Source organism: Xenopus tropicalis, chromosome 2 (genome assembly GCF_000004195.4).
Source record: "Xenopus tropicalis strain Nigerian chromosome 2, UCB_Xtro_10.0, whole genome shotgun sequence".
Taxonomy (NCBI): Eukaryota; Metazoa; Chordata; class Amphibia; order Anura; family Pipidae; genus Xenopus; species Xenopus tropicalis.
This window is the reverse complement of record NC_030678.2, coordinates 111,942,404-111,954,447: the sequence shown is the minus strand read 5'-3', so window position 1 is coordinate 111,954,447 and position 12,044 is coordinate 111,942,404. Positions and strand designations below refer to the sequence as shown.

The 12,044-nt window shown below is 40.6% G+C and overlaps 1 protein-coding gene across 1 annotated transcript; it reads right to left on the bottom strand.

Annotated features, from left to right (window-relative positions):
* Positions 1 to 2,572: 2,572 nt before the first annotated feature.
* On the bottom strand, positions 2,573 to 6,127 carry dph3 (diphthamide biosynthesis 3). Its single transcript, NM_001016157.2, has 3 exons — positions 6,018 to 6,127; positions 5,767 to 5,841; positions 2,573 to 3,056 (listed from the first exon to the last, which is right to left on the bottom strand). The coding sequence occupies exons 1-3, from the start codon at positions 6,123 to 6,125 to the stop codon at positions 2,988 to 2,990; spliced, it is 252 nt and encodes an 83-aa protein (NP_001016157.1). The 5' UTR covers positions 6,126 to 6,127; the 3' UTR covers positions 2,573 to 2,987.
* Positions 6,128 to 12,044: the final 5,917 nt, after the last annotated feature.

Genomic DNA, 12,044 nt, shown 5'->3' with positions numbered 1-12,044 from the left:
GCTTCAGAAGGGGTTTTTTGCCTCCTGTATCAACTTGTACATTATTTAGAATTATATCAGCAAAGGGATAAACTTCATAGGCATGTCTCTTCTAAAAGCCTCCATTATTATATTATACTATTATAGTTGTTATAATATTAGGTTAACGATGCAGCACGCTTTGCCTTCATGGCAAATCCATACAGCACAGTGTTGAATCAGGAAGGATTTTTTCCCATTCTGCGGCAAACTGGCCAAAGCTTCAGAATGGGGTTTTTGCCTTCTTGATCAGCCTTTTTTTAGCATAATATGAGCAAATAATTCATCTTCATAAGTATATATTCTTTATAATAGGTAAGTTTTAAGTTGTTGTTGTATTCTATGCTACATGGAGTGAGACAACATCTCACCCATAGGGGAACCAATGGCAAATTATTCACATTGGAACTCCCCTGAGGCATGTTACGCCCTGAGTGAATGGTCAGTAACAGGGTTGAAGCCTTGACGTGGCGTTACTGCTCACATGTATAAACATGTGCTAATTCAACCAACTGTAGCCCTGTGCTCAGTGAAAACATTATGTGTTCAGTTTAGTCTCTTATTATCCATATTGTCAAGAAAAATCATAAATTAAGTCAGATAGTACGAAGAGAACAGATAGATAATAGATAGATCAATAGACAGACTGACGGATATGATAGAGTGCTAATAACCCATAGTAAAAGGTTAGAGCACTGTTTTATGCCTCAGTATCAAAAACAGGTGAATTTTGTTACAAGTATAAAGAGGTTTCAACTATTTTTTAACATTTAATTCCATGAGGATTCCTTACAGACGAATGAGCGACACAAGTCCAATAGCTTAATCAAACTCCTTCTCCCCAGTTGCTTCCATTTGGATTGTGCTACCTAAGAAGGATCACCTATAAACACTGCCTCCTGCTGCCCTGCTGTCATCTGCTTTCTCTTATACATCTAAACCACTGCAAAATTTGGCTCCCTTTGTATAAAGATGCCTCAACTTATTACTCCTCTTTAGAAGTACAAATGAAAAATATTTATATTATGGGTCTACCATTTTTACATACAACAATGTTTTACTAGTTTTGGAGGTACCATTTAGGATAAATAAAACAGCTGATACATTTAAAAGGGTACTTTCAGTATGTTGTCAGAATTTATTATTAAAATGTTAGAAATGCTGCCTATACTTGTTACACCAGCCCAAATACCAGCCCTATAACAGTAATGGCCCATGCATTCACATTTGTACTTGGGACATATTTGGTGTGTCTGTGGCACTACATATGCTCAGAATGCTCTGGATTCCTGTTGAGAAGCTAAGCATAAGTTTTGACGGTAATGCTACAAGGCTGATTATTACATTCTAATGCATAATACACTGGTTTCTATGATACCATGTAATGTGAATCTGAATCAACTACTTATAGACCTTGTATTTTGAATGTTATATTTTATATATACTGTACATTGTAAGTCAGCCCTTAAATTCTAATAACTGCAAGGAGCCCAGATCGTGGACAGCCAACTTCCATTTATACAGAGTAGAAGCTGAGACATTGCTTGGGTGAGGAATTCTAATGAAAATGCAGCTGAGCACCACCATACAAGGTGAAGTACTTCATTCAATCTATCCTTTAGACACATACTTACACAAAATGAAGTACAGGTATAGCATCTTATCTAAAATTAGGGATGCACCGAATCCAGGTTTTTCGGTTCGACCGAACCCCAGAATCCACCATGAGGGATTCAGAAGAATACTGAACCAAATCCGAATCCTAATTAGCGTATGCTAATTACGATTTGTAAGGGTTAAATGTCAGGGTTCTATATGGCCAAATACCGAACCGAATCATGGATTCGGTGCATCCCTATCTAAAATGCCTGGGACCTAGATAGAGGGTTTTTTTTATGTAATTGGGATCACCAGACCTTAAGGCAGTGTTCTCCAACCAGTGGCTCAGGAACAACATGTTGCTCACCAACCCCTTTGATATTGCTCCCAGTGGCCTCAAGGTAGGTGCTTATTTTTACATTTCTGGTAGGGAGGCAAGTTTTGGTTGCATAAAACCCAAGCATAATACCAAATAAAGCCTTCTGTAGGCTTCCAGTCCACATAGGGGCTATTAAATAGCCAATTATAGCTCTTATTGGCACCCCCAGGAACCTTTTTCATGCTTGTATTGCTCCCCAACACTTTTTCCCATTTAAATATGGCTTGCGGGTATAAAAGGTTGGGGATCCCTGCCTTAAGGCTACTATAAAAAAAAAAACCCCAAAAACGAGAAATAAAGCCAATAGGATTGTTTCAACACCAATATGGATTCATGCAGCACAGTTAGGATCAAGTACAGGGTACTAAAAAATAGAAAATTATGACTTTGCAGGAAACGGCCTTACTGAAATTCTAGCTTGCTTGATAACAGATCCCATACCTATATAATGGTCCTTATTCACTTTTACAGCATTATTATTTATTTTACCTTATATAAACTTATTGTATGTTACACAAGGCTTATAAACAATTACACCCACTCAATCAAGACCTTGAGAAGAATTAAAACAAAAAATATATACTAAAAGTTTATTCATCCCTTGCCTAGAAAACAAAATAAATATATAAAATCTGCATTATGTTTTACAAGTTTTGCAATGTTGACATCAAGATGGCCTTTGAAGAACTGCCCCTTGGGAACAATAGCGAATACTGTTTCACTAGAAATGTTATTATAAAGAATGGAACGCCACATGGAATTGAGGGCTATCAAATTGTACAAAAGATGCTTTTTGTCTTAAGTAATACATTATCCACAGGCAAGTTTAACCTTTCCCAATCTATAGTAATGTTCTCTGCAAGCAAATCAGAAGCACGTCTGTGTTAACCATTAACTCATGACAATAGGAGCTTTCAGAGATGGAGCTTCTTCCAGGGTACAAGCAGCTAATATATTGAGAGAATATTATCAGCCCACTGAGAGAAGATAATCAGCACTTCAACAACTCAGGCTTGCTTGCTACAGGCTCTGCAACAACTTCTCCCTGCATGAACTCATCCTACAAAGAAAAACAGGAGAATTATGTTTCTCTTTTCAAAATTATCTCATGCAAACAGAAAAATAACGTCACTGTTTTCTTTTGGTAAAGGTCAAGTCTGGTCAGCAATATGACATGCGTCACATACTCTCAGCTAGAATAGGAATACCTGACAGCATCAAATCCATTTTAGACTGCTGACAAGGCCCAATATTAAGTGAATGCAGAAATAACATTGAGAATCCCTACTTCAAATTGAATCAATCTGCCTCCATATATTGCAATTTGGCCTATTTTGTTAATAAAATAAGACCAAAACAAGGTGTTTTATTCTTCCAAATGTTATTTCTTTCCTAGCCATGAATAGTGCCTTCATATAGAATCTAATAGAAAAACTATTATCTGCATCCAGAAAGAGCAATAAATATTTTAATATTATACCCTAACTATACCCAGATTTCCCAAGGAAGCTTGTCTGACTGGCCAAAAATTAATCAGCTATCTACTTGGAAGGTTAGAAAATCCCATCAGATCTTTAGCTGTATTTCCAGCTTTAGAGTTTGAATTTTAAAACACAACTTGCTGCTGTACCAAAAACATGGGGTGCAAAAAAGCACCCAAATGTAGCCATGCTGCCTGTTATTTACATGAATAAAGTACATTTGCAGTGGCTGGCAGATTTTGACCAGAAAACTTGCATGTCACCACTAGCGATAGGTGGATTCCGTTCTGGTAAATGACAGGCTGCAAAGCCACATTTGGGTGATTCTGCTGCATACGGAAGCCATGGTTCTTATACCTGCATGCACTTTGCAAATCCAGTAATAGTACTAGACATACAAGGCCATCCACAGAGTTGTTGCCTTTGTTGTCTATTAAAGCAGCATTTTTCAACCACTGTTGTTGCCTGGTGTGCCGTAGGCAGGGCCACAATTTTTACTCTAAAAAAAAAAATCCGGGCCCTGTCATTGGTTGCGCCCCGTGTGTACGGGTGACGTCAGTACGCACAGGGCGCAACGTTATAAAAGGGCCTGTGTGCGGTCGCGTGTAGGCAGAAGTGCAGAGGCGGCGCGCGAGGGGAAGATGCTGCTGAAGCCGCCGAAGAGTAAAATGCTGCTGGGCACCAATGTATTAAGGGGGGCCACGGGGCACATTGACTTATGGGGGCACTGCTGCTGGGCACCAATGTACTAGGGGGGGCTGGCTCTTGGCACCAATGTACTGGGGGGCACTGCTGCTGGGCACCAATGTACTAGGGGGGCACTTCTCTTGGCACCAATGTACTAGGGGGGCACTGCTGCTGGGCACCAATGTACTAGGGGGGCACTGCTCTTGGCACCAATGTACTAGGGGGGCACTGCTGCTGGGCACCAGTGTACTAGGGGGGCACTGCTCTTGACACCAATGTACTAGGGGGGCACTGCTGCTGGGCACCAATGTACTAGGGGGGCACTGCTCTTGGCACCAATGTACTAGGGGGGCACTCCTGCTGGGCACCAATGTACTAGGGGGGCACTGCTCTTGGCACCAATGTACTAGGGGGGCACTGCTGCTGGGCACCAGTGTACTAGGGGGGCACTGCTCTTGGCACCAATGTACTAGGGGGGCACTGCTGCTGGGCACCAATGTACTAGGGGGGCACTGCTGCTGGGCACCAGTGTACTAGGGGGGCACTGCTGCTGGGCACCAGTGTACTAGGGGGGCACTGCTCTTGGCACCAATGTACTAGGGGGGCACTGCTCTTGGCACCAATGTACTAGGGGGGCACTGCTGCTGGGCACCAGTGTACTAGGGGGGCACTGCTCTTGGCACCAATGTACTAGGGGGGCACTGCTGCTGGGCACCAATGTAATAGGGGGGCACTGCTCTTGGCACCAATGTACTAGGGGGGCACTGCTGCTGGGCACCAGTGTACTAGGGGGGCACTGCTGCTGGGCACAGAGTTAAATTTTTTAACATTTTCTAATGGTGGTGTGCCTCGTGATTTTTTTCATGAAATAAGTGTGCCTTTGCCCAAAAAAGGTTGAAAAACACTGTATTAAAGTATTTTATCTCTCATTTAAGTTATAGTGAAGTTTCAATTTCTGTTATATTAAACCTAATATTAAGATATGTGCTTATGTTCTACAAAATAAATTGGTTAAAAAGAAAGATTGCCTTTAAATCTAGTATATTTTTCATTATGTGTAAAGTCTAATATACCTGCATTTACAGGTGCATGATACAGGTACTGGAAACTATGAAAGGCAGAACTTGTCTCAGCAACACTTTAACAATCTTACTGTCCAGCTGCTGATGCTGCATTTTCCTTCTTGGAAGGACTGGGGAGTCACAAAGTACTGACCTGGCTGAAGTACAATCTGCATTTATGCTTCATCTGAGCATGGAGCTGCCCCCTAGCCCCCTGCAATACAGAGAGGAACCACCAGCTTTCTGATGAAGTAGTGAAGTGGGTCTACATATGTCCTATTATAGTCTGATTGTTGGCCCAGTGGCCTGATTTGGCTGCATATGTAATGTATGGCCTGTTTAAGAGGGCTGGTGACCCACACCCAAATGTATCAGTAGATTAATGGATACCAACACAGGTCTTTTTTATGTGAAGTGTCAGCGTTACATTAATATCAGCTTGCCCTGTGAGAACCATAATGAAGGGAGCATGAAAAGGAATTCTTTCTCCGGTGCTAAAGCACAGTATATAGATTAGTTGCAGTATAGAGCATTTGCTTACCTTGTCATATATTACTTTAACTATTAAGGAACAGCTAGGACAGGTAGCAACCTCCTCTCCGTTTTCCAAGTCTTCCTACAAAGGATGAAAAATAATGATACATACACATATACAGAACATCGCTAAAGACATGAAAGTGCGCAGGGCTTCACATGCGGCAAAACGACAGCATCTGGTAGCCGGGAATAGGATTCTATTATATGAGAGTCTCACTATTACTATTATTATGGCTCCCCCACTGAATCATTTACCTTGGTGATAGCGAACCTGTCTCCGCATGGGCACGGGTAGTAATAGGTCTCAGTGTCCTCATCATACTCGAAGTCCTCGATCTCCACCTCATCGTGAAACACCGACATTTCCCTAACCCACGCAACCCCGCCGAACACGCTCTACATGTCGCACAACATACGTCAGGGGCAAGTCGCAATTCTACGTTAGCTTATCCTTGCGAAGTAAAAGTAGCCATCTTTCATTCTGGCAAGCACAAAAAGTAGCTTCATTCCCACACGAACCTGATTAATCAAGGTTACCGCCCTAATGAGCGTCACAGATGAAACAAACTGGTTTATTTGCTGTAACTAACAGCAACCAATCAACACTCATGAGACTGCTAAAGTCAAATAAATAATGAATTACTGGATAGCTGGTTGGTTGTTATGGATTATTGCTGCGCTCCCACCAGAAGGGAAAGTGATATTCATCTAGTGGATGTTACTAATCCCCACAAATTATTTTTAGGGTCCCCCTTAGGGCTCTGGCACATGAGGAGATTTGTCGCCTGTGTTTTTTCCCCCTGGCACTTTGGCGACAAGTCGCCACGACAATACCCACGAAGAGATTTCATGCGAGTTGAGCTCCAGGCGATCTGCTACCCATGGTACACTCAACAGTTACCCCTCCCACATGGTTACTCAAGTCGCTCAGAAAAGGGTCTGTGTGCGATTTGAAACAGCAGGCGATTTTAAGTAGCCTTGTATGTTTTGACACTGGCAATTTCCATTGATTTAGCATTGGCGTCTTGTCGCTCGTCTTGACGCCAAATCGCTCTTTTAAAAATCGCCGGCGACAAATCTCCTCTTGTGCCAGAGCCCTTAGCGCACATAAACTGACCTGTTTACTTATCTGTTTGGCCATAAATGTATTCCTGTTACTTGTAACTGCAACTCCACATGCTTAATTTTTTACATTAGTGGTTAAATTGACAAAATAAAGAGAAGCCCTACATAATAAAATGCTCTATGAATATAGACAGCGTCTCAGAGAAATGTTTTCACAAAATACAAGACAATATGAGCTCTCTGTAAATAAGAATTATAATAACCTAAATCATGTTGACAAAATAAAACCAGAGATTAAGTTTGTTAATATACATTGAATGGGATTAATTAAAAGGGGCAGGAAAAGATGGGACAGTCTGGCCCAGTGTTACAGTGGGATCCATAGGCAGTAATTAGGTATGCAGCAAATCCACGTTTTCGGATTCGTCTGAACTCCAAATCCCGAACCGAATACGAATCCTAATTAGCATATGCTAGTTAGGTATTGGAAGGGTTACATTTTCAACTTCCGTGTTTATGTGACAAAAAGTCACGTGATGTTTCGGATTCGATTTGGCCAAATCCTGCCGAAAAAGGGCAAATCTTGGCTGAATACCGGACCAAATCCTGGATTCGGTCCATCCCTAGCAGTAATACAGTAATACAATAACAATACTATGGCACCAAACCAGATGACTGCTCCAGCACATAAACACATTCATGTAGGCCTAAAAGTTTCTAAGACACAAGTTATAATGTCCTGATTACAGAAAAAGCTGCCGCACATGATGAGGTCAGGACAGACATAATGCAGGCAAGTAAGAGAGTAGATTTAAAAGGCTAAGCTTCAATAGAAATGAGGTAACTTCGGCGATTTGCCGAAATCGCCTGTTCAGTGTTTGCCATCCCCACGGCGACTTACATTTTCGCCGGTGGGATGGTAGTTCGGGGAGATTAGTCGCCCGTGACAAGGGAGATTTGTCGTGGGCGACTAATCTCCCCGTGTGCCAGAGCCCTTAACCCTTTTACTGCCAATGGCGTACGTCGTTGCAGTAAAAGGCTTTATCTGCCAACAACGTGCGCCGTACGTTGTTTGGCAGATAAAGATACTCTCTGCAGAAGTGGCATGCACCGCTTCTGCAGAGAGCTTTTAGCGATGACAGCCCCCTGGGCAACAAACCAGGGGGGCTGTCATGTCGGCCCTGCGACACAATCGTCACAGGGCCAACCCCCAAGCAGCAGACGCGATCGCATCTCGTCTTCTGCTTGGTACCACTTCCTGCTTCCCCCCAGCGCTGGCCCACTGACGACATTCTTCCAGGTAAGGGTGATTTTTTTTGCTTTATAAACTCACTCTTACCATTTACCACACAACGCTTTTGGCCCTATATACACCTATATACACTCATATACACACTTACACACAACTTTTACACATGTACACACATGTATACACAAACACTTTTTCTTTTTACCACTTTGTTTTTAGTTTCTTTTCCCTAAAAACTGTTTATTATGACAGCATGACTATTGGATAAGATAATCTGACCACTAATTACGCTGTTGTGTGACATATTTTGTTGTTTCACTTATTTGCACAATTTTTGTGGTTTTATTGCATTTTTATCCCTGTATTAGTATTCATGATCTGTTTTTAGTCTAGCTTTGCCATCTGTAACTTTGGTGTAGAAAAATAACTTTACCTATTTTGAATTCATCAGAATGTGTACTTTCCAAAAATATATAATTTTCTGGGGTTCTCTGTATAGTTAGGGGGTGTTACGGAACATAATACCCTGACAGGGGGCTCTGTATGCAAAAGGTGAGTTGGCAGGCGAGAAATCCTTATGTGCTCTTTTCATTTTGGGGTCAGTACATGCCACAGACTTTGGTATATCTATGCATATTGGCCATCAAACTGTTCAGTAGACCTTAGGTGTTTCTATTTGGGGTGATTTGCCTCTGTATGCAAGAAATTGTGAGAGATAAATGCGGCAAATTGCAGCATTTTTAAGCGATTTTCTAAAAATGTCATAAAAATGGGCAAACAGGAAAGCTTTGCGACTTGGTACTTTGGAGTAAAAAGAAATGTGTACTTTCCAAAAATATATGGCTTTCTGGGATGAGCGTACTTTTTTTGTAGCATTATTCCACATAAAAGATGGAAATGTGTTGATTTTGCAGGAGCTGAAATGACAGATCATATGGGGGTATGTTCCCATTGGGGCCCCTACATGCCACATATTTGGGTAAACCTATACATATTGGGTATCAAACTGTTCAGTGGACCCCTGGTGTTCAAATTTAGGGTGTTTTATCTTGGTACCTAATACTATGTGGGAGAAGCTTTGAAGTGATTTTTTTTAAAAAATTCACAAATTTTGATATAAACCAATAACTTTAGGAAAGCATTGCGACTTGATAGTTTGGAGTAGACAGACAATTGATCCTACTCTCGATTCCCCAGAATCTGTTCTCTCCCATTTTCTGGGATAAACCTTCTGTTAGTGGAATTTTTGGCATTGAAATCTAAAGTATGCAGCTTTCTGGAGCAGTGCTCCAGAACTATATATATTTGGTATTGGCACGTTCAGGAGACATGGGACTTTCCAAATCATTTGTATTTTTGTGCATAAAATAATTTTTGTTTCTGGTATGTGTGTTTATATTATGGAAAATATTAAGAATTAGAAGAATTAGACATTTAGAAGCCTATATCTTGTTACAGAATTGGAATTACACCAAAATTCTACCATATTTTGAAAGCTTAGGCTGTCCTGAAAAAAAGATATAGTTTTCCTGGGTAAACTAAAAGTCCCCCCGAGGAAAGGCCCCTAAAGTGAAACAGTGCAACATGTTCAAAAACTGTCTGGCAATACATGTTCCACTTTGACCAAAACTGCTGGCAGTGAAAGCGTTAAAGCCCCTAAAACTAACATAAAGAAGAATGATGTGCCTGTGGAGTAGAACATTTTAAAGAAGGTATTTTTCTGTTGAGTACCCACCTTCACTTTATGGGAGCTGGGTCTGACATATGTCACTTCATTTCTATACATGAATCTACTATTCCAGTATTATATTATTATTCCTGTGGAATTTCTGTAACTCCACTGCTAAATTCAGTTGACATATCACACCTACCTACCCCTACTATATATCTGGAGCTTTCACATGCTTAAATTTTACTTTCCTGAAACAGATTAGAAATCCTTCAATTTCAGGACCATGAAATTTAAGGTTGTGGAAGCTCCAAATCCAGAATAGGTCTGGAGTGATATGTCCCCTGAATTCAGAAGTGGAGCCAGAGAAATCTCACATGACATGTTTGCATTGCAGTAAGATATTATAACTGCTAAAAATATGGAGTGAATTGTTTTTTGTCACAGGATATGTTGGACTATTAATAGACACTGAGTTATGAAACTCACTAAGCATTATGGGAAATATAATATTAGACGCAATGTTGTTTACTAAGCATTATTGGTAAAATGGAGGGTGAGCATTGTTGGCCCCTTCTCTTCCTGTGGTTATATAAAACTTGATTGCATATGTATTTTGTAGGCTTGATAAAGGGCTGGAGTAAGGCCTAAAACATTACCTTTGCCACTTCCGTAAAGTTTTCCGTTTCACACAAAACTTTTCGTCTTTAATTATACTGCAGTCCTAATATTGCAAGAAGCGGATCTGGATTATCAAAAAACCACAAAGAACAGATCTGTAGAGGTTATCAGGCCACATATACTGGTAAAAATTGCCATATTTATTATCTTTAATTTATACAGCAACAACACATTCCATGCTTTTTGGGGATATGTGTATGTGTAGGGGAGTTTATTTTATCTGTTACTAAATCAGACTTTCCAACTGATTATTACATTTATAATATGAGCACTGATGAATGTAGCATTAATTATTTAACAATTAAGGTTTGATGGGAGAAAATCTCTGTATTTTTGCTTTACTCTCTTTTTTTATTTAATTTCCTTCTTACTCAACATCTGCAACTCTTATAAAAATGTGTCAGAAAATCAAACACTATAGAATTATTTCCTTTAGAAACCACAAAAATATTTGTTAAACCTGCATTCTACTTTTTGAACAGTAGATGACAAATACACCACAGAAATGCAAACTGATATGTTTAGAATAACCTGGGAAGAGGAAAAATATATAAATATTTTATTGTTGTACATTGTTTTCTGTCTGGTTACACACACACACATTTTTCAGAGCTAAATTAGCAGATACATAATATCAGTTCATAGTTTGCTTTAACCTTTTTAGATCTTGATTTGGCTTCAGTTTAGGATAAAGATTTAGGTTATAGGGCCTTTTTCAAAGAATTCCCTAGCCTCACATTTCATAGGCTAAAGCCACATTTCTGCAGCATCCCAAGAGTGAGGGGTGCCAAATGTTATGCACCCCCCCAGTGATACAGTAGCTTTCCTGATACACTAGGCTGATGCTTCTGGTTGCTGAAAACTGCACCAGACCAAGGTATTTTTGTAAAAGCACCATAGAGCAATCTTCTTTTACTGCTTCTTCATTCTTCCCTGGCCCAGGCCAGTGCATGAACAATGGGTTAAAAGGCTGGATCTTTGCTTTAAGTTCAGCAAGGAACAACAAAGGTTGGACTAGCATTTGTCAGACAGGCAAATCAATCCCACTCTGACCATACATCTTTTCTCCTCTTAAGGTGCCCATACACATGAAGATCCGCTCGCTTGGCAGGTAGGTGATATCGGGGAAAATGTAGGCTAATTTGATCGTTTGGCCTTGAATTATAATGGCGGCAATGGGGCAATCGGTTTGGGTACTGCATCAACGAGCCATGCGGTCCCCGATCCGACTAAATCTTTTAACCTGCCTGAATGATATGTGACCAATTTCAGGCCAGATATCGGTCGGGCATGCCCCTCCTACTTCAGGGCATGCCCCTCCTACTGCAGAATCGGCAGCTACAATCGGCCCGTGTATGGCCACCTTTAGGAATACAATGGCTGAAATTGACACACAATACTGTTTCGCAAAGGGAATTTTCTGTATGAAGTTGCACCCACAAAACTACAGATCACAGGGACACACTAACCACAAGCAATTAACAGGTATTACACTTACAAAACAAGACAGCTGTGCAATTGACTTCATGTAATGGTTGCTTTGCAGAGATTGCTTTGCTTGATTTACTTGCCATTAAGAAGCACAATTATTTGTTCCTGTAATTGACCTTAGATATAC

Bases quoted from the DNA above. Each gene is read 5' to 3' on its own strand.
- dph3 (NM_001016157.2), bottom strand. From the start codon at position 6,125: ATGTCGGTGTTTCACGATGAGGTGGAGATCGAGGACTTCGAGTATGAT. The intron at 5,842-6,017 runs GTAAATGATTCA...CATCCTTTGTAG, and splicing joins ACAGGTTCGCTATCACCAAG to GAAGACTTGGAAAACGGAGA. The intron at 3,057-5,766 runs GTAAGCAAATGC...TTTTCTTTGTAG, and splicing joins TTAAAGTAATATATGACAAG to GATGAGTTCATGCAGGGAGA.